We start from the raw sequence: 19695 nt of genomic DNA, 5'->3' as shown, positions 1-19695 counted from the left end.
TTCTGTAGCTTCCATTTATTTCTTTAATCGCCTTCTTTCGAATAGAATTCCTTTTTATACCCGTTAATTCTTGCACTTAATATTGTTTATAATAAATTTCCAAGAAATATTCGAAAGGAGAAAGTGCAAGATCTTTAAGACGTTGTGACAATTAAGCCACGAAAAAAGTAGAGAAACGTTAGCCTTCGTTACGAGATTCTTTCATTTCGACTTCCTCTTCCAGTATTCTTTCGTGTCCAACTATGGCAATCAATGTAATTTACATTCATCCTTGATGCAAGAAAGTCTATAATCAAACAAGGTTCGTTATAAACCTTCCTTGGTCCGTGGACTTCACTCCTCTGTTCCATTGACCCTCGCATCTCAGGATATTTGGGAATCTTACAAAGATATAGCACTGGAAAACTGTCAATAACCGTAATATAAAATGGATAATATTGTATTCATTTATATCAATCTGATGATCTACAAATTGGTTTTACATAGTTTATAAACATAAAATAAAATTAAAACTAAACTTACCAATAACTACAGTGGCATCATAAAAATATACCAGTTCTTTGTTTATCCCTCCTCTTTATCCACTACATGCTTTCTCTTTATGCAAACATTCTCTCCATTTAAAGTTCATTCATCCATTCATGCATTCCTTCATTCATTCCAAATGTATAGTATATGAAAGAATATATGTATAACATAAGAAGAAATACGCATACTTTTCTTCACATCATCTGGATAAAATTTATATCTATTGTCAAATATTACAAGTGTTCTACTTTAGACATTTTATATATTTTTACATGTTACATACATTTCGTAAATTCTTGAAACCTTAAGGTAAGATTCTCGTGTAACAACAACAAAAGCAGCTGATCTCCCTCAATTACATTTTATATATTTGAATATATTTTATATATTGACATTTTATATATTTTTACATGTTACATACATTTCGTAAATTCTTGAAACCTTAAGGTAGGATTCTCGTGTAACAACAACAAAAGCAGCTGATCTCCCTGAATTTTGTTTCAGACTAACTACAGGTTGCATAGGGCTAGATCTAAAAAAAATTCATAGAATTCATTTGCTACATTTCCACGTAGGAATCACCCTTTTAAAATACCCCCAAAAATGCATCAATATCCCCGATCTAACAAATATCGCCTTTTCCTATTTCGTTGCGAACTCTCCGAGCTCGATATGCATCATAATATATCGATAACACTAATATATTAATATATGAATTTAACAACCATCAATCATTTCATCAAGATCGATCAAGGTCAGGATACTCCTGATGACAAAATTTTACACAAAGGAGAGCAGAAAGAGGAGGGATAGAGAGGAGTAGGGGCCGGGATTCCCCCATTCCGATCGAGTTTAGGTTTGCGATCCCTACCTCGCTTATTTTTCTGTCAGCGTGCCGCCGCAAATCACGGGTCAGTAGAAGTTCGATGCTCGTGAAGGTGGTGTATATACCTGGTGTGATCGTTGCTATAGATGTCACAATGTTATAAACTCGAGATCCTTCGCGCGTTTCAGTTCGACGAGAATCATTGTCAACCTCCTCATTGGATATTCGGCCTTTTTCTCGGCTGTCATCTCGCAATTTACCTGCTGAATCAATCAAGATGAGAAAGGTATCGTATTTCTTTTTTTTTTTTTTAGTAAAATAGCGAAACTTTCGTTTCTCGCGAGGGCAAACCTTTCTAGTCTAGTAACTATTTTATTTCTTACGCTTCTTTTGCAGTTTTTGACAATATTACGTGAATAGAGGCGAAATACGACTGTTTTGAGTTTACGAATAAATTGATTCAAAAGTTATGTGGTTCTAAAGTTTGGTACTCTTGACTTACTTTAACGTGATAAATTTAGAAGACAGATTTTATTATTGATTTAAACACGTACTGTGCTCAAAGTAGCGGAATATCGTTTTATTACTGATATATGAATCGATTTGTCAAGCAACATTTCTAAGCAAGCGTTAATGCCGGAAAAACGTATAGAGCGGTCCGTAACTGATGGTACAATTGGGTACAGAGTGATTCTTCAAAGTGAAAAAATAAGTGGAAAATGTGGAGTAAAGTCTGTTCGTATGATGTTTTCTGAGATAATCGAGTTCGAAAATTGATCGACTATACTTAAACTGGACTAAGTGCAGACTAGCTGTGAGTAAACTATCAGCACGAGCTGATATTATACATATGAAAACAAGTGAAAATTGTGCAATAAAATTTTTCCTTTCGAGCTCTTATTCTCAAGAAAATAAAGTTTGAACATTTTCATAAAAATAAAGTTAATTAAGATCACAAATATCTATATGTTGATGGGAAACTCGAAAAAGGTAAAGATAGGCAGAATATATATTTGAATGTAATTTGAAATGAATGTAAGGAATATCTTCGTTGTCCAATATTTAATAGACGATACAAAGACGATTTAAATCTTTGTTTGAATCCCATTTGTTTAGATTTGTTATTGTTTGTTTCATACGAGTATGATGTTCTTTTTAGTAAAATAAAATGTCCATCTCTAATCATTTTTGGACACAATAGCAAACCTTTGCCGGACACTAACATGATATATTTTCAAATTTACTTCCCTCCAAAAAAAAACTTATGACAAAATTTTATCCTACAGTTTTCACTTACTTTCGCGTGTAGTTTAATCTTCTGTCGATTATTTATTCTTGTCCGATCCGCAATTAGCCAAGTTTAAATATAATTGTTATATTTACAAAATCGATTATTTTTCAAAAACGAAAAAATTTTTTCTTGTACAATCATTCTGTATCCTATCGTATCAACAGTTACGGACCACGCGGTATAGTGTAACCAATAATAATACTATTTGTATTATTTTTTCTATTTCCGCAAGACACTATCCAGTTATACTCATAGTGTCAACAAAGACGAAAGATTTAGTACGCATACGAGGAGGAAAGGTATACGGAATTTTGCAATCTTTCTCGCGTAATAACTCTTGAATGAGAAGATTCCTAAGTTTAAAATTAGTATCGTTGAACTCTATTCGATATGTAATGTCGATAAATGTAGGTTTTCGAGCCAAAAAATTGGGCAGCTAGAGGTAAAGTTCATACTTTGGAGATTTTACGATGTGTAGATTTTGTTTGTATTTGTGTAGTATTTGCAATATTTCTCATGGGAAATTCGAAAATATAAAGATAGCCGGAATGTATATAATTTGCGGGAATGTAAGGAATATATCAGCGTTGTTCAATATTTAATGGACGATATGAAGACGATTTAAAGCTCCGTTTAGGTCTCATTCTATTAGTTCTGTTCGTCGTATGAAGATTTCTAGAAAAATAGAGAAAATGATGATATTTCAAGTGATTTTAAATTTTTACGCGTTTGTGGGGAAATAAAGGATGAAAACATACCTGCAGAAATATATAAAATAGCCAAAGTAAAATATCCAGTAGAATATTTAATAAACGAAACAAAATTACCATTTAGGTTCCATTTCTTCAATTTTATTTCTATGAATTTTTTAGATGAATTTGTATCAATTTTTTCGGTAAAATGAAAGAAAATGTCCTCGTATTACCTCGTGTCATTATAAATTCAAATATTATATCAATATGATATTTAGTATATCAATTTAATACATCAGTGACTCGTGGATTATAATTCTATTCAGTTTAACATTTCCAACATTTACGACTGGTCCGTAAAGGGTTGACATTTCCTCAATCTAATTGATAGTACTACAACATATTAATACCATTACTTATCTTCATGTGTAACCCATTCTCTGGCACGAACCATGCGAATGTTTCTGCAATTCCTAGTTTGAAGGTGAACAAGTAGCAGTCGATGACGTGGTCATTTAACGATCATACTGATTAATAAGTCTAATAACCAAGGTGAGATTCGATTATCTTTCTTTATCTTCAAATCAACAGGAAGATCTCGTTACTTAAGAAATATACGTGGTTATTAATTTTATTTTAAAAATTACGTGGCAAAAATTACCTCATTTTATGGCGAGTACGCTTACTTTCTCATCGACTACAGGGGAAAAGAACTGAGACGCCGAAGCTTAGACTGAGAAGCTTATCCCAAGTCTCTACCGGAACAGTCGCAAAATCCAGGCTGCGCCAATCTTCTTATCTCCTGCGTCAAACGCACTGTCTTTTCTCTTTTTCATAATTTTGGAAAATTGCATCATAATCTAAATTTGAAAAATTTTTAGTTCCATATCGGTATTCCAGAGACGAAACAATCACATCAAAATCACCTTTCTTTTTCTATGGAAAGAAAAGTCAACGCAGTACGTGGCAGATCCTGCAAAGACGAAACTAAGGGCTAAGCTTTCCTTCCTGGATGCATCGCAGACATTCGAGTTGAATTTTGTATTCCTCCCAACAAATCTCGTCGTCTTCCTCTGTTCGTGCACACTCATACACATACACACACCTATTGTTTGATATACATATTAGTTTGAATTGTTGCTATTCATTAATTTCATAGAATACTTATGATTTTTCATATGGCATTTTATGTTTTAATCTAAACGATACGTTGCTAAATCTAATATTACCTATGCTTTCAAGTAACTCATCTTCATTCTTTAATTTTTTGGTGTAAAATAATTATGCAGATTGTAAATCGCGGATGCAGATTATTCTATACTATAATCTATAATTAGCGTTGTGTTAGCTTCTTCATTGAGATTTGCTATCTCTTCATACCTTTCTATTTATCACTTGTCATAGGCACTTATTTTGAAGTACATATTTGAAGTAGTTTAATACCGACGATGTAATTATTATTGGCATACAGTGTAGCACCTGGTACGATCATCAGAATCTAAAAATGAAAAAAGTTTGTTATAATTAGTTACACGGAAGTTTGTGGTGAGAAAATAGATTGAAGATTATAAAAAATTAGACAAGTTGTACAGTTTCAAACAAACATTAACTTTTCTAAGTAGTAGACAAATTGAATCTATATCGACTAGAAGAACATTAAAAATGAGAAATGAAATAAAGATCAAAGGCATAATCCCTGGAAAAATGTATAACGAATAAGATAAGCCTCGTTTGAAGCTAATTAGTCAATTAGTCATTGAATTAGTAAAACAACCACTAGATACGTAAATTGAGCTTATATTGATTAAAAGAATATTATAAATAAAAAATGAAATAAATGTCAAAGATATAATAAAAGATAAAAGTAGATTAGTTAATTAATTATCGTTAATTAATCATTATTCAAAAACATGTTTTCGTTGAAAAATGCGTTTTAATGAAGTTTTAAGGTATCTACGGCTTAAGATTTTAAATTCGGTAACTAAACCGCCTTGTGAGGACTATCGTGCTGTCTTTTAAGTCAAATAACGCTCCCATACGTATAGTCTGTGCAGATTATCTATCCATCTCAATATTGCATTTCGCGCGCATATTACACACACTACAGGACGTATCATAACATGTGGGACCTATTTCATGAATGAACAGGAGACACAAAAACATTGAAGAAATTTCACATAAATGATTCCATTTGACCTTGTTTCGAAGCTACAACCATTTTTGTGTTTCAATTTTCAATAGTCTTCAACTACTTAGCTTCGCCATTTCCTCAGGATATCGCGCAGGACCTGTTGCCTGGCTTGCTCGTTCCCCAAATTTAAATCCATCAGATTTTTATTTCTGCGTCAACTTGAAAGTAATCGTGCACTTGACACGTATTGACAGTATCGAAGTATTAAGTTGTCCCAAAAGTTTCTTTCATTTTATAAAGAAATTTGTTTTATATTATTTTACTGAATTATGTATGATCGATTTTGTTCGATTACTACAAAATGTCGTGCATCTACTATTTCCTTATAAAACGAAAGACACTTTTGAGTCAACGAAATTACAGATTCAACGAATGACTGGAATTTTTGAAAGGTCGATAAATTCTTTGATACGACTACTGCAAACTCGCATACAGACCGAGGGTGGCTGTATCGAGCATCTTATACGAAGGTAATCAATTGCGTATCATTGGAACACTAAAACGGCTATGACTTTGAAAGAAGGTCAGGTGGAACACATTTTCGTTTGAACTTTTTTCCACTGCTTCTGTACTCTCCTGTCCGCTTCTGAAGTGGGTCCCACATATTATGATACAACCTGTACAACCAACTATCGCCGGCCACTGGCGCATCTTGTCAAACGAGCTCTAATTTCGTTATTTTCTCGAATTCACCTTTAAAATTTTAGGAGCGTGTCTTTGAAATGTATCTTCTAATTTATGTAAACCACAGAAGATCGACTTTTTGCAGCAGTTGCTCGAGAATGCCTGCTTAAAAGTTTTAGGGCATCTTTCACTTTCGATCGAACTTGAGTATCCGATATGATTTATCTATTTTCCAGTGAAATTTTTAACACAATAACTACTTTCTTCGTTATATAAAATAACAAGTTCACCGATAATCTATCGTGTCTTTTTACGATTACTGAAATTTTCCCAGGTGTGAAGCAAGTATGGTAATTATGCTAACAGTTTTAATCGCGAGTTTACATAGAGTATAATGAAACGAATGATTCAATGATCTTTGAGAATCAAGGTAGAGCAATTATCTTCTAAATCGTTCATTCCAAATTCTTCGTCATTTTCTTCTTCATCAGAACGATAAAAATGTCTCGTCAATCTCGTCTCATCGGTGTATAAAAATATTGGTCATTATCTATGCGCTTACGAGAGTGATAATAAATAATCATCTTTCTCGCCGTTTCCACCACGTCGTTATCAATTTCTATGCGAAACATTATTAGAACTACGAGTAAATACGAAAGCAAAGGCACAATCACTTTCATGATGTCATAACACGTTAGCCAGAGAAAAATGTCTTAAATATGTAGATCGTGAAAGTTTCTTTGTTACTTTCGTAACGAAATTTCTTTTCCCTTCCATTATTTCAAGATATATGTAATCATTTGATCGATGTATAAAAAGTCTGTGATTCTTACTCTATGTAAAGTTTTAAATATGATGTGTTAAAAGCATGAATGAAAGTATGCCAATGACAATAACGCGACATCCGGAAGTTGTAATTATTCAGAAGGTCCAATAATACGTACTATTAGCTTTGACATTATGACTGTAAAAAGTTGTTTGACCAGTTATTTTCGTAATGAGCCGCAAAATCCTATAAAACAAGAATACAAAAAAGTTGAACCTGGCTAAGAACGAATTTTCCTCTTAAAAGCAACGATTTCACGGCTTGCTATACCGAAACAGGAAAATAGTAAAATAATATCCGATAAATTACGTTTTTAATCTCTATGAGATTTTATGTAATATTATTGTTGATAAAAAAAATGTATGTATATTAGAATTGTGTTCGAGGAACGTGTTTTTGATGTTTTGAATTTCGTTGATTCCCATCAGGATGTTTAATTATATTAAATATCATTATATCAGTAGATTATTGTCGGACTGCGAATATCTATGCAAATTTGTAGTTTTATGAAAATGATGAAAAAGGTGGGACTTTAGATGGCAGAGTATTTTTGCATTTTTAAATTTCCCATAAATGCATAATATATAAATAAATAGCTTTTGGACTTGTCTTATCTATCTGATTTTGTTCAATGAAAAAGCCGTGCAATTAATATAATTATTATTGTTATATAATTAATATGGTTATAGTTTACACATGCTTTTAAAACTACTCGCCTCAGCTAATAAACATTATTAGAAATTACTACTTGCAATTTACGGTAATCTCTCTCACTGAACAATTATATTCGTGTAAAAACAAATTTGCTCAATCGGTTGATAAATGACGAGTGAAAAATAAGATTGTATTTATAAACAACAATTAATTTCATCGTTTTAAATAAAGTATTTAGGCTTGTTCAAATACTAAATAATTTACTTCTCTTTTCTGTCACAAGTTTTAAATAACAAATTGCTCTCTACTTGAATAATTATTTAAATGAAAATTTAGTCAATAAAGCCAAACGTTGTTAATTAGAGCAATACAATTTTTCAATACGGATTTCGTTAAATTTTCTATTAATTATTATTCATAATTCTCTCAGCACATATTCCTTTCATAGATAAGTGTGTGGCAACACCCCGTTAGAAATCAGTTCGTCATATTATATCGCGATATTTTTTTTTTAACTTCATTAAATAGATCATAACGTGTGATACACTTTATATGCAATATATGATCGTAACTGCACCGTTTGATTGCATACATTGTTTCCTTCGAAGGATGATTTCTATTCTATAGTTTCACAGCTGGATAATGTTTCAAAATACTGTTGGATGATTTCCGAAGTGCATAAAACGTATAGAACGTCGCGTATTCCACGCTGATCGAGCGTTGTAGAGGTATGCAATTCCGACCACAATTATGTTTATCGGTATGATGTCGTGGTATTGCGTGCGCGCAATGCCGAGTGGCAATTATGGGAGTAATTGTACGATGTTATGCGTCGCATTCAAAGTTTTTCACTTTCGACGATTCTCTTTGTAATGGACGACCTGAAGCGGTAAACGATCTAATTTAAAGTTGACACTTACGCTTTTAATTTTATCTTTCGATAATAAAAACTAAAAGAAGCCTTTCTTTTATCATTGGCCTTGTGTCTATTCGGCATAAAATGTATTGCTAATAGAATTATTTTTAAATTCTTTTTTTAAATTGATCGCTTGAAATGGATGTTCGTTTCAAATATAAATGCATTATTATTATTATTATTATTATTATATTATTCAAGATTAATATATGAATATCACTTATACTCGGCTTTGTCGATGTGTTTTACAATATCTCACATTTTATTAGCGAATTTTTTACGTTCTCCTATTTGTCAACAAAAAAGAAGTTAACTATGTTATTTAACTAAAACTATGTCTTAGAAATATTCACAGCATATAATAATGCTCAACAAATTGTTTCATTGAAGAGACGAACATTTTTTTGGAGGAAATATACATACACTTTATGAAATATTATATTATACTATTATTATATTTATTATCATTCATTATATGTATTATCATACATATTATCTTGTAAGATAACAACAATTTACTTCGCTCTATACACGTTGAAAGATATTTAAATTGCACCTTGCGTCGCGTGTAGTATTTCAGATTGTGGAAAGTGTCCTTGCGAGGTAGATGGAAATGCCTATACAGGGATATTACATAGTTCTTTTGTGTCATGGTTCTCTCAAGTTACTTTTAACTCTATCGTATGCAGTTCGTTTAAAAAATAATCAATCAAATGCTTTGCGAATATTTTTTCGGATTGTGAATCTTGGAAATATTTTTCGACTGATACTAAAGATTTAATTAAGCGAACGTTTCAAAGAGTAAGTGTAATCATTTAATAATGTTTTCGTACCAGGGACGACAGAATGTTGCTTTCATTGGAGATGATGGACACACAACTTCCGATTTTCAACGTGCCACGACAGGTAGCAATGGAAAGGTAAATAAATATTAATAATTTTAATATTTCCAATAATTATACTCTTACTAAATCACAGCTTAATTATTGCACAATATGAAAATAAGAAAGTTATTAAGCATTGATAATAATTTTCCAATAGCCCAGTTTAGATAGTCTTTCTGAAACTATACAAAGTTCTAGATAATCACAGAATAACAATTGTATAATTCTGATTTTAGTTTCTAACTTTAACTTGACATTTCTGTAGTAGATACAGAAAAAATTGAAATACCAAGAATGACAATCTACAGAGAAATGAAGGAGAGAAAAATAAAGAATATCAAAATGCATAGAATCTCATTCTGATTTCAGTTTCAAGATAACAGTTCCTACAGCTTCGCCTATGAATTACAGGAAGATCGCAAATTGCCACTCTCTTTGATGCTTTCTGATGAAACAGTACGTTGATTAAGGCCTTTAGAAATTTAGCCTAGTAAATTAAAAATACTAATTTTTATAACATTAATATTTGCAACATTAATATTAACATTATATTCCTTTACTGTATAGAGGCTTATATTTACTACAATGTATCTGTGCATGTGCACACTTGACACATTTTTTCTCTCTCTTAGTTTATTCTTTAAAGCTAAACCTTAATTCATTGCTTATTTAACTATATCTCTATCTTATTTACTATGTAGATTACTATATGTACATCTTCTGTGTCAGTCTTTGCTATTTCTCTATTACAGAAAGCTCTAAACTTCATGCTTCCTTTTATGAAGTTTGCCAATTCTCAGATTTGTTTTTCTGTTATTATTGTCACTATTTCTGTCCATTTCTTACATCCTAGTGTGATTGATCTGATGTATATATTGCGCAGTCACTTAGTATGTGTTTTCTATTTTCTATTCCTCCGTTGTTGTATAGTTAACATATAACAGGTTCTCGTTTATTTTATATTTCAGACCTTGTCATATTGTCGTTGTCCAACCTAGTTTGCCAGCCAATCTTACCTGTGCAATAATTCTTCTTATCGACAGTGATATATCTAAATACAGATAGTTTATTGCTTCCATTGCTGCTACATATCCTTAATTCTTTTATGTCTCACTGCATATAAAGATTGTTGCTCTGTTTTTGTCATTTTTCCATAGCTTTTGTATATATTTTCTATTATGATTTGTTATGTCTTCTATATGTCCTACAATCAGTTGGACATACATATACAGGGTGGTTGGTAACTGGTGGTACAAGCGGAAAGGGGGTGATTCTACGCGAAAAAAGAAGTCGAAAATATAGAATAACAATTTTTCGTTCGAGGCTTTGTTTTCGAGAAAATCGACTTTGAATTTTCGCTTGGTACGCGTGCACTTTATCATGTCTCGTTATAATGGATCTCACTGTAGATTTTTAAGAAAATTAAAGGAAAAAAATGGAAAAGCATTTTTATTCTATATATTTATTCTATATCGAAAATATAGAATAAAAATTTTTTTTTTAATTTTTCCATCGAGACAACGATCTACAGCGAGATCCGTTATAACGAGACATGATAAAGTGTACGCGTACCGAGCGAAAATTCAAAGTCGATTTTCTCGAAAACAAAGCCTCAAACGAAAAATTTTTATTCTATATTTTCGACTTCTTTTTTCGCGTAGAATCACCCCCCTTCCGCTTGTACCACCAGTTATCAACCACCCTGTATATGTATGTCCAACTGATTGTAGGACATATACCAGCAGTTACCAATCACCCTGTATATATATACATCTTCTAAAATCCTTGAATATAGTGTTCAGATATGGCGTCTGTAAGCTCGTTGCTGGATACAGCTGAGCAGAAAATGTTCCCCAATTTCCAACTCCAGATCATTGCAAATCAAACATTGGTCATTGGATTCGTTGATTCTAAAAAATAATTTAATAAAATTGTAATATATAACATATTTAATTTAATATTATTATCGTAATTTGATATTTAATATAAACATTAATCAAAATGTTTTACAAATACCGAGTCTCTTTTCTTCTTTTTTTTTAAATCCCCTTTTTTTTCAAATTTTCATAGACTACAACGGAAAATGAAATGAAGAGAGATACCTGGGGCAATGGATTAGAATTTCTAATGTCCTGCATCGCCATGTCCATAGGTCTGGGCAACGTTTGGCGATTTCCATTCACAGCTTACGAGAATGGCGGTGGGGTATTTCTAATACCTTACATCATCGTCTTGTTCCTCGTTGGGAAACCATTTTACTATTTGGAGATGATCATGGGACAATTCAGCAGTAGGTCTTCGGTGAAAATGTGGTCAGCAGGTGTGATATCAAACCAATATTTTATAAATATTTTATCTATTATTATTATTTGATACATTAATTCAAATTAATATTCGATTTATTCTTTGATAAATAATATTAAAAGTATACCCATAAAAAAGATATTTTTTATAATACTTGTGGAAACAACTATTCAAAGTGTTTTAGATTACTCATAATTTAACACTTTCACACCCTTTGTATTTTAACAGACTATTTACTAACTAAATGGTACATGTGCTTTTCTCAAACTGGTGTTCAATTTTGATACATTATACCTTCTTATCAAAATCAGCAGAAGAATGTGTTTCGGTTGTTAATAATTTATACGTAAAACGAGAGCTTCCCCCACAATATCAAAAGAATTCTGAAAGAGTTAATTAGATCTTGCAAACTCTCGAACCCATTTCACGACGGGAATTGATACATGATGAGCCAAGAATGTAAAAATTTTAGCAGGAAGTGCAACATTGAGGACCGGTTTCGCAAGTTAAAGTCGTTTGTTATATGGATCGTATACCGGTGTATGCTTCGTGTAACAGGTTTAAATTATGGGTTAAATTATGCCCCATAAGTCATTATTGTTTCCACTCGAGTATACTGATCCAGAATTCTCGCATTCTTACGACACGTCAATTGTTATCGAAAGATAATGAAATCAGTCCCTATTTGAAATATAAATAAATTTTGGAATATGGACCACTTTAAGAATTTAAATAGGAGAATAAAATTCATATAATTTCAAAAGAAAAGATGTTCATTAATTTTAATATTTTTACTTGAAATTAGTCTTTTTCAATATTAGGTCTAATTAAAGATTGACTCTGAAATTCGATAGTTATTTCCAAAGAATTGAATTTTTGGAATCTAAATTTGGTTTTATCGAAGAATCGATTATAATTATTACGAGTACGAAAATAAATTCGATTCCATTCAATTACAACGATAACAATTAATTTTGAAACATTGCTGACTTTAATTTTATAATTTGGACATTTAATTGCAGTACCTGGATTTCGAGGTGTTGGCTGGGCACAAATGTTCTCGATGCTCGCTGTAGGAACATACTATTGTTTTCTGATGTCGATAACCCTTTTTTACCTCATTGCAAGCTTCCAATCCTCACTGCCTTGGTCCACGTGTTTGGAAGAATGGGGAAATTCTTGCGCCGATTCGGGAAGCTCTTATAACGTCACCAAACGAAATAGTACAAATATGACCAGTTCTGCTGAATTCTTCTTCAGGTAAAACCTTTTTAATCTCAACAACTCGAAAGTAATTATATTTATTGAATATTTGGAATATTTAGAGTTTGGTATAGTTGGAAATTGGGATGTTTAAAAGTTGCAATATTTAGATTTTGGTATAGTTGGAAATTGGGATGTTTAAAAGTTGCAATATTCTAATATCGCAAATATAACTTGTTTGAATTTGTAATTTTGAATATATCAAGTACTTGGAATATTTGGAATAAGTATATGGAACGTTTAAAATACAATATCTACAATATTTCCACCATTCCTAGTCGCAAACATGATTCCATTAAACAAACAATCTACTGCTCCAATCTTGATTCCCAACTATAAAATTATAAAATAACATTAAAAAATAATAATTCTATTAAGATGACATCACTTCATATTATAATAACAAATCATTATTTCTTTCTCTCTTACCATCAGAAAAACTGTACTGAAAGAAAAACATACTATTCAGGATGGCATCGGATTGCCAGATTGGAGTTTGACGATTTGCTTGTTTATTGCGTGGGGCTGCATATTTGCTGTCTTGGCACGTGGCGTGAAGAGCTCAGGGAAAGCGGCCTATTTCCTCGCGATCTTTCCTTACATCATCATGATAAGCTTGCTGGTCAGAGCGGTTACCTTAGACGGTGCTGTGAACGGGATCATTTTCTTTATAAAACCGAACTGGGAGAAGCTGTTCGATGCACACGTCTGGTACGCGGCTGTTACACAGTGTTTCTTTTCACTGTCGGTCTGCTTCGGCGGTGTCGTCATGTACTCGTCGTACAATGACTTCAGACATAACATATACAGGTTACTTATTACTTTTATTTTTTTAAATTATTTTATTTTTTTCTAGAAAATTCAGGTGCTTAGCCAAATAGGTAGTTCAACAGAATAACTAACAATTCATACATTAATTACTTCAGATATGTAGTACAGGTTTTATTTATTGACTTTTGTTTCTTTTTTATAAAATGATAATTCATTAGAACAACTAAAATGTTTTCTATTTTATTCATATTTTATTATTCTTTCAATCAATGGTCTCTAATTTTGATCTGCTTTTAGTTCCTTTCATTATTTTTATTTTTATCGTCCTTTGTTAAATCGAATGGAAGGAAATTACAGATTACACGTGTCTTAGAAAATAACGACAAGTTCTTAGAATAATTGATATTGATATCATAGTATTTTCTTGATGAACAATTCTAATTTAATGGAAACTTTTGTTCGATGAAATTAAGGAGATAATACTCGTCTAACTCTAAGATATCGTTCTACTTAAAGGATAACAGGTTACAAATCCGTATTTAATCTCTAAAAATTTTCTTAATAAATACTTTTTAAAAGCAATATGTCGTAAATAACCATTTGTGTAACCAATTAAATATTATAACGAATATTTTACTTTAGATATTTCATATTCTGTGCACTTTTGCTCGTTCAAATTTCTTAAACATGCATCTATTATTCTAAAAAGATACAAAACAGCAGTAAAATAGTGTATGCATATATATAAACCAATTTCAAAAAAGTAGTCTTGAATCAAGATTTGCTTTTCAATTACAGTGATATTTTTAAAGTTCTTCCATTAAAACTATGAACTTTAATAATTTAATTGAAAAAGGACATCATCGCGTAGATTTCTTTCCAAATCATTATCTTTCAAAATCAACAATTCTTTTTTATGAACGCTACTATCTTTTATCAAAATAACTTGATCTAACTCTCACGTTTGAAATTCATCGTAGAAACTCAGAGTGAATGATATTTTTTTCTTTTTCTCTTTTTGCTCCAGAGATGTCTTAGTTGTAACAACGTTGGATACGTTCACAAGTTTAATAGCTGGCTTCACCATTTTTGGTATCCTTGGAAATTTAGCTCACGAACTAGGTACCGAAGACATCAGCAACGTTGTTCGTGGTGGAACCGGTCTTGCTTTCGTCTCTTATCCAGATGCCATTGCAAAGTTTAATGTTCTACCGCAAGTAAGGAATCTAGTACACGTTTAGTTGCTATATAACCACTATTTTTCCCTTTGCACGATAAACGTGATTTCAAGTAAAGAGATAAAAGGATGTGTTCAAACGTAAAAGAGTTCTCCTTAATCACTTTTAGTGATTTATTTCATTATTTCTGTTTCTTCTGTAGATGGTTTATATTTCTTTTTTATTTCTTTTAGGTTGTAATTCACTGAAAAAAGTGAAATATTTAATTATTACTTAGCTATTACCTGTTATGTGTATTTTATTATATTTATGATAATAATAACTTATTTGTACTTTTGTTCTATAGACTATTACAGTAGAAAGTTGCTGCGTTCTTATTCTTTGTTTCTTACACTGTATTATATTCCTGCATCTGGTTCTAAGTTGCTATATTACACCACTATTTTGTTGTATTATATTACATTACTCTTAACTCTTAATTCTTTCTTAATAATTACTATGTCGTTATATGTATTATATTAGGCTGATATGGTATATCAACATAGTTTAATGTAGCATATACAGGGTGGTTGGTAACTGGTGGTACAAACGGAAAGGGGGTGATTCTACGCGAAAAAAGAAGTCGAAAATATAGAATAAAAAGTTTTCGTTCGAGGCTTTGTTTTCGAGAAAATCGACTTTGAATTTTCGCTCGGTACGCGTGCACTTTATCGCGTCTCGTTATAACGGATCTCACTGTCGATCGTTGTCTCGATGGAAAAATTGAAAAAAAAAATGTTTATTCTCTATTTTCGATATAGAATAAATATATAGAATAAAAATGTTTTTCCATTTTTTTTTCTTTAATTTTCTTAAAAATCTACAGTGAGATCCATTATAACGAGACATTATAAAGTGCACGCGTACCAAGCGAAAATTCAAAGTCGATTTTTTCGAAAACAAAGCCTCGAACGAAAAATTGTTATTCTATATTTTCGACTTCTTTTTTCGCGTAGAATCACCCCCTTTCCGCTTGTACCAACCACCCTGTATATACACATATATCTCTATAATCCGCTTATAATCCGCTGACAATGAGATCAATGATGAGAGGGTGAATCTGAAGACAGAGTGTTTATTTATATATTTCTATGTTGATATATATATCAAATAAGCCTCTTATATTATATTGGATTGTATTATTATCAACTTGCTGTTATTATTGTTATGTTGAAATCTTATTATTTACTTCTCTATCAGCAAATTAAATTACATAGAAATTAAATTAAATTGAAAGAAAAACGAAACAAAATTTCAAACCATTGTACTCATATCCGATGATATGTACTATAATTTTCACAAATACTAGTTTTATACATAACTTTTACTTTTCACAATTTTCAGCTCTTCTCGGTACTCTTTTTCTTGATGCTCTACGTCCTCGGAATCGGAAGTGCCATCGCATTGGCCGGTGCCCTTATCACAATTATCAGCGATCAATTTCCAAATTGGAGGTACATATACATAGTGTCCGGTACATGCATCTTTGGATTTTGCGCTGGAATCATTTATTGCACGCCTGTAAGCAATATATCAATGATCATTTACATTATCGTCAAAATGAACGTAATGAATGTACATAGTTTTTTTTTTAAATACGTACAGGGTGGCCAGTTTATGCTGGAATTGGTCGATTACTATGCTGGATCCTTTATCGTGTTTATTTTGGCTACTCTCGAGATAATTGGAATTTTCTGGGTATATGGCTTGGAGAATTTTTTGGACGACGTGGAGTACATGTTAAAAAGAAGGCCATCGGTTTATTGGAGACTTTGCTGGACTCTTGTTGTTCCAATATTACTGGCTGTGATCTTAGTGTATACCATAATCAATCTGAAACCTTTAACTTATAGTGGTATCTCCTATCCTGACAGTGCTCATGGTTGGTATTTGCTTTATTATTATTAGTTATTATTAACATTTAATTTTAATTAGTACATGGTCAATAACGTGGTTAACAAACCATTTAAAAAGCTGTTTTAAATTGAAATGTATCTTTATATTGTCTAATATGACTAATATTATCTGCATAATACAAACTATATTTTATGAACTAAGTTACAGGAATAAATTAATTCAATTAATTCAATTATCTCTATTATTAATCGTTGAGGCCCAGTTTTCCTGCAGAGGATTAATACGAATTTGTTATCATTACCTTTTTGCCATTATTATCACTGATGAAATCTTACAATGTTCTGCAAACAAACATAACTCATAATTTTCTATTATATTGCAATTTTTCATTTTTTAATTGTTATATTTACAATTCTAATTACAGCAGCAGGCTGGACAATTTGCACGTTTGGTATTCTGCAAGTTCCTTTCTGGATGATTTACGCTATAATGTCGAAAAGAAATTTATCTCCACTCGAGGTTTGTATCAAAAGAAGATGTAAGAATAGAAGATGAAAATTCAAATCCCATAGAAATTATTTCTATCAGAATTCCATAGAAGATTGTTATATTTGAATGAAAATTTTATAACATAGAAAGTTATCATATTTATATTTCAATTAAAATTGCACAACAGGAGATTATAATATTTCAATTAACAACTTTATAATATAGAAAATTATTATATTTAAATTTAAATTTCATCGGAACGCGCTAGGAAATTATTTGGTTTAATTTAAAGTTTCATAAGAAAGTCATTTAAATGGCAGTTTCATTAAATAATTACCAAATTTCTAAATCTCACAGATGATCAAGTCAGCGTTTAAACCTTCGTCAGATTGGGGACCGAAGAATTCCAAAGAACTGGATTCTTGGATCGAATTTAAGGAGACCAAAAGGAAAATTCGAGAGAAACGTGAATGTTCCAGAATTAAACAGTTCGTTTATGTAATACTTTGCTGGGAAGATAAGCTCGTGTAAAGATAAAGGAAAACCTTTCACGATAATTAACGATCTTCCTTCCGTCGACTGCTAAAACATTTTTCACGAAAGAGCAACTTCGAAAATGAAATTGTCTGACATAAACTTGACACACGATAGATTTTGTTGAGAAACGAGGAAGATAATATACAACTACAAAAATCATACATATCTATTATATAAATCGATCTCGAGAGGCCGTTTAATACAAAAAAACATGACAAAATCACTAAAACACAATAGATACATTCATTTTCGGAGAATTTCTTTCCATTCAACCTTGCCGTCTTAGAAATAATTCGTATCTGCGTATTTTTTCGCTGTAATTAGGTTGTAGACATATAAAACAAAACACGATTGAGTTTTTTCTTTCTGTAAAGTAACGACACTCTTTGTTAGTAAGAAAGCTTATTTTTATCACAGATAAACGAGAATTGACGAATATTTAACACTTTCACTGCTGCCAAAGCAACAAGTATTATTTCATAGTATTTCCTTGAATCTGTTAATATGTGTTATAAATTTTGTTAAAGAAATACGTATGTATTATATTAGATTTCTTCTTCTTTTTTTAACACGGTTTACTTTAACAATTGATACGATTAACACTGGACCTGATACTGAAGAAAAACTGAATCTTTCTCATAGAAAGTATGTGCGGCTGAAAGGGTTAAAACAACGGTCAAGTAAACATAGAATTATAAAATGACAGTTTAATAAATTAAATATACACTTACAAATAATTTTAATAATAAAACGTTCGTCGTTCTCGAACGAAACATAGTTCCCTTCTGGTGTCATATACATAAATACAGTATTAATTACAAGAGATATAGGACTCGTGCTATAAACTGCATTTAGGAAATATTTAAGCGAACGTAGTTTTATTTATTAACATTCGAATAGGTTTTAATCACGATGTATTTTAAAAATAAATAGAGATTAGCAACAATAAAATCTGTAATTAATAAAATATCATGGCTCTCCTAGGTGTGTATTTAGATGTTTCGTAAAAATACTTATTAATTTAAAACTGTTAAGGTATAATAAATTAATTTCTTTATTTGCACACAACATCGATACATATATATTACGCTCTGAAGACCTTGATAACCTTCTTACACGCACACTTGTTGTCAAACAGACTATCCTAGAAACTTCTAACAGTCTTTTGTCTCAACTAAGCCTGAACGTCCTCTGACGCTTACACACACATTCACATGTACAGTGTAAATGTATCATTTACCTAACAAAAACAAATTACTGGTGAAAATTATTACTAGTAAACTGGTAATAATTATATTAGTAGTAACAATAAATTATTACTAGCTGTTTGTGATATAATCTGAGGTGTAGGTCGTGATATTGATAGAAAGAAACACTTGAGTATATTTAACAATATATATATTTATTACGATATACTCTATATGTACACTTTGTATAGAACTCGCGATTGCTATTAGCGGCTCGCGATTCGCGATTATAAGTTCGACTTCTGGTCGATACGTTTTGATGCGGGATACAAGTTCGGATTTTAATTTATCCATGATAAGTGTTAATAATGATAGTAAGTTATTAATTTGTTCTGATTGTTTCTCGATTAATTTTTCGAGTCTAGAGAAGTTATCCATGTTTTGTGAACTGAGAACATTATTTTGAGAATGGTCACTATGGATTTTCGTATTGTTTTGATTTCCTTGAATTGCCTGGGCGTAGGAGATTGAAGGAGTAGAGAAGTTTTGAGGACTGAGTACTTGGTTGGTTATCTCCTTGACTCTGAGTTTAGGATACTTATTTTTCTACAAGATCTTGTAGGCTGAGCAACCTTTAT

The 19695-nt window shown here is 31.3% G+C and overlaps 1 protein-coding gene across 3 annotated transcripts; it reads left to right on the top strand.

Moving 5' to 3' along the window:
- The first annotated feature begins 1428 nt into the window (after positions 1–1428).
- On the top strand, positions 1429–18821 carry LOC138186845 (sodium-dependent nutrient amino acid transporter 1). 3 transcript variants are annotated; one of them, XM_069127092.1, is made up of 12 exons: positions 1429–1439; positions 1543–1640; positions 9385–9468; positions 9802–9888; positions 11503–11752; positions 12759–12996; positions 13435–13809; positions 14798–14987; positions 16332–16508; positions 16593–16869; positions 17269–17363; positions 17691–18821. In XM_069127092.1, exons 2-12 carry the CDS (start codon positions 1632–1634, stop codon positions 17862–17864), a joined length of 1956 nt encoding a protein of 651 aa, XP_068983193.1. In that variant the 5' UTR covers positions 1429–1439; positions 1543–1631; the 3' UTR covers positions 17865–18821. The 3 variants fall into 3 exon arrangements, with proteins under 3 accessions (XP_068983193.1, XP_068983192.1, XP_068983194.1); XM_069127091.1 differs by having other exon boundaries at positions 1437–1466; XM_069127093.1 differs by lacking the exons at positions 1429–1439; positions 9802–9888 and having other exon boundaries at positions 1446–1640.
- Positions 18822–19695: the final 874 nt, after the last annotated feature.

The sequence above is a fragment of the Bombus flavifrons genome, chromosome 14, assembly GCF_040668555.2.
Source record: "Bombus flavifrons isolate JBK064 chromosome 14, iyBomFlav1_principal, whole genome shotgun sequence".
In the NCBI taxonomy this organism is placed as follows: Eukaryota; Metazoa; Arthropoda; class Insecta; order Hymenoptera; family Apidae; genus Bombus; species Bombus flavifrons.
The sequence above is the reverse complement of the archived record's forward strand: the minus strand, read 5'-3'. Positions and strand labels throughout refer to the sequence as shown.

Coding starts and splice junctions, on each gene's coding strand:
- LOC138186845 (XM_069127092.1), top strand. Junction 11,753..12,758: donor GGTGAAAATGTGGTCAGCAG/GTGTGATATCAA, acceptor ATTTAATTGCAG/TACCTGGATTTCGAGGTGTT. Junction 14,988..16,331: donor AGTTTAATGTTCTACCGCAA/GTAAGGAATCTA, acceptor CACAATTTTCAG/CTCTTCTCGGTACTCTTTTT.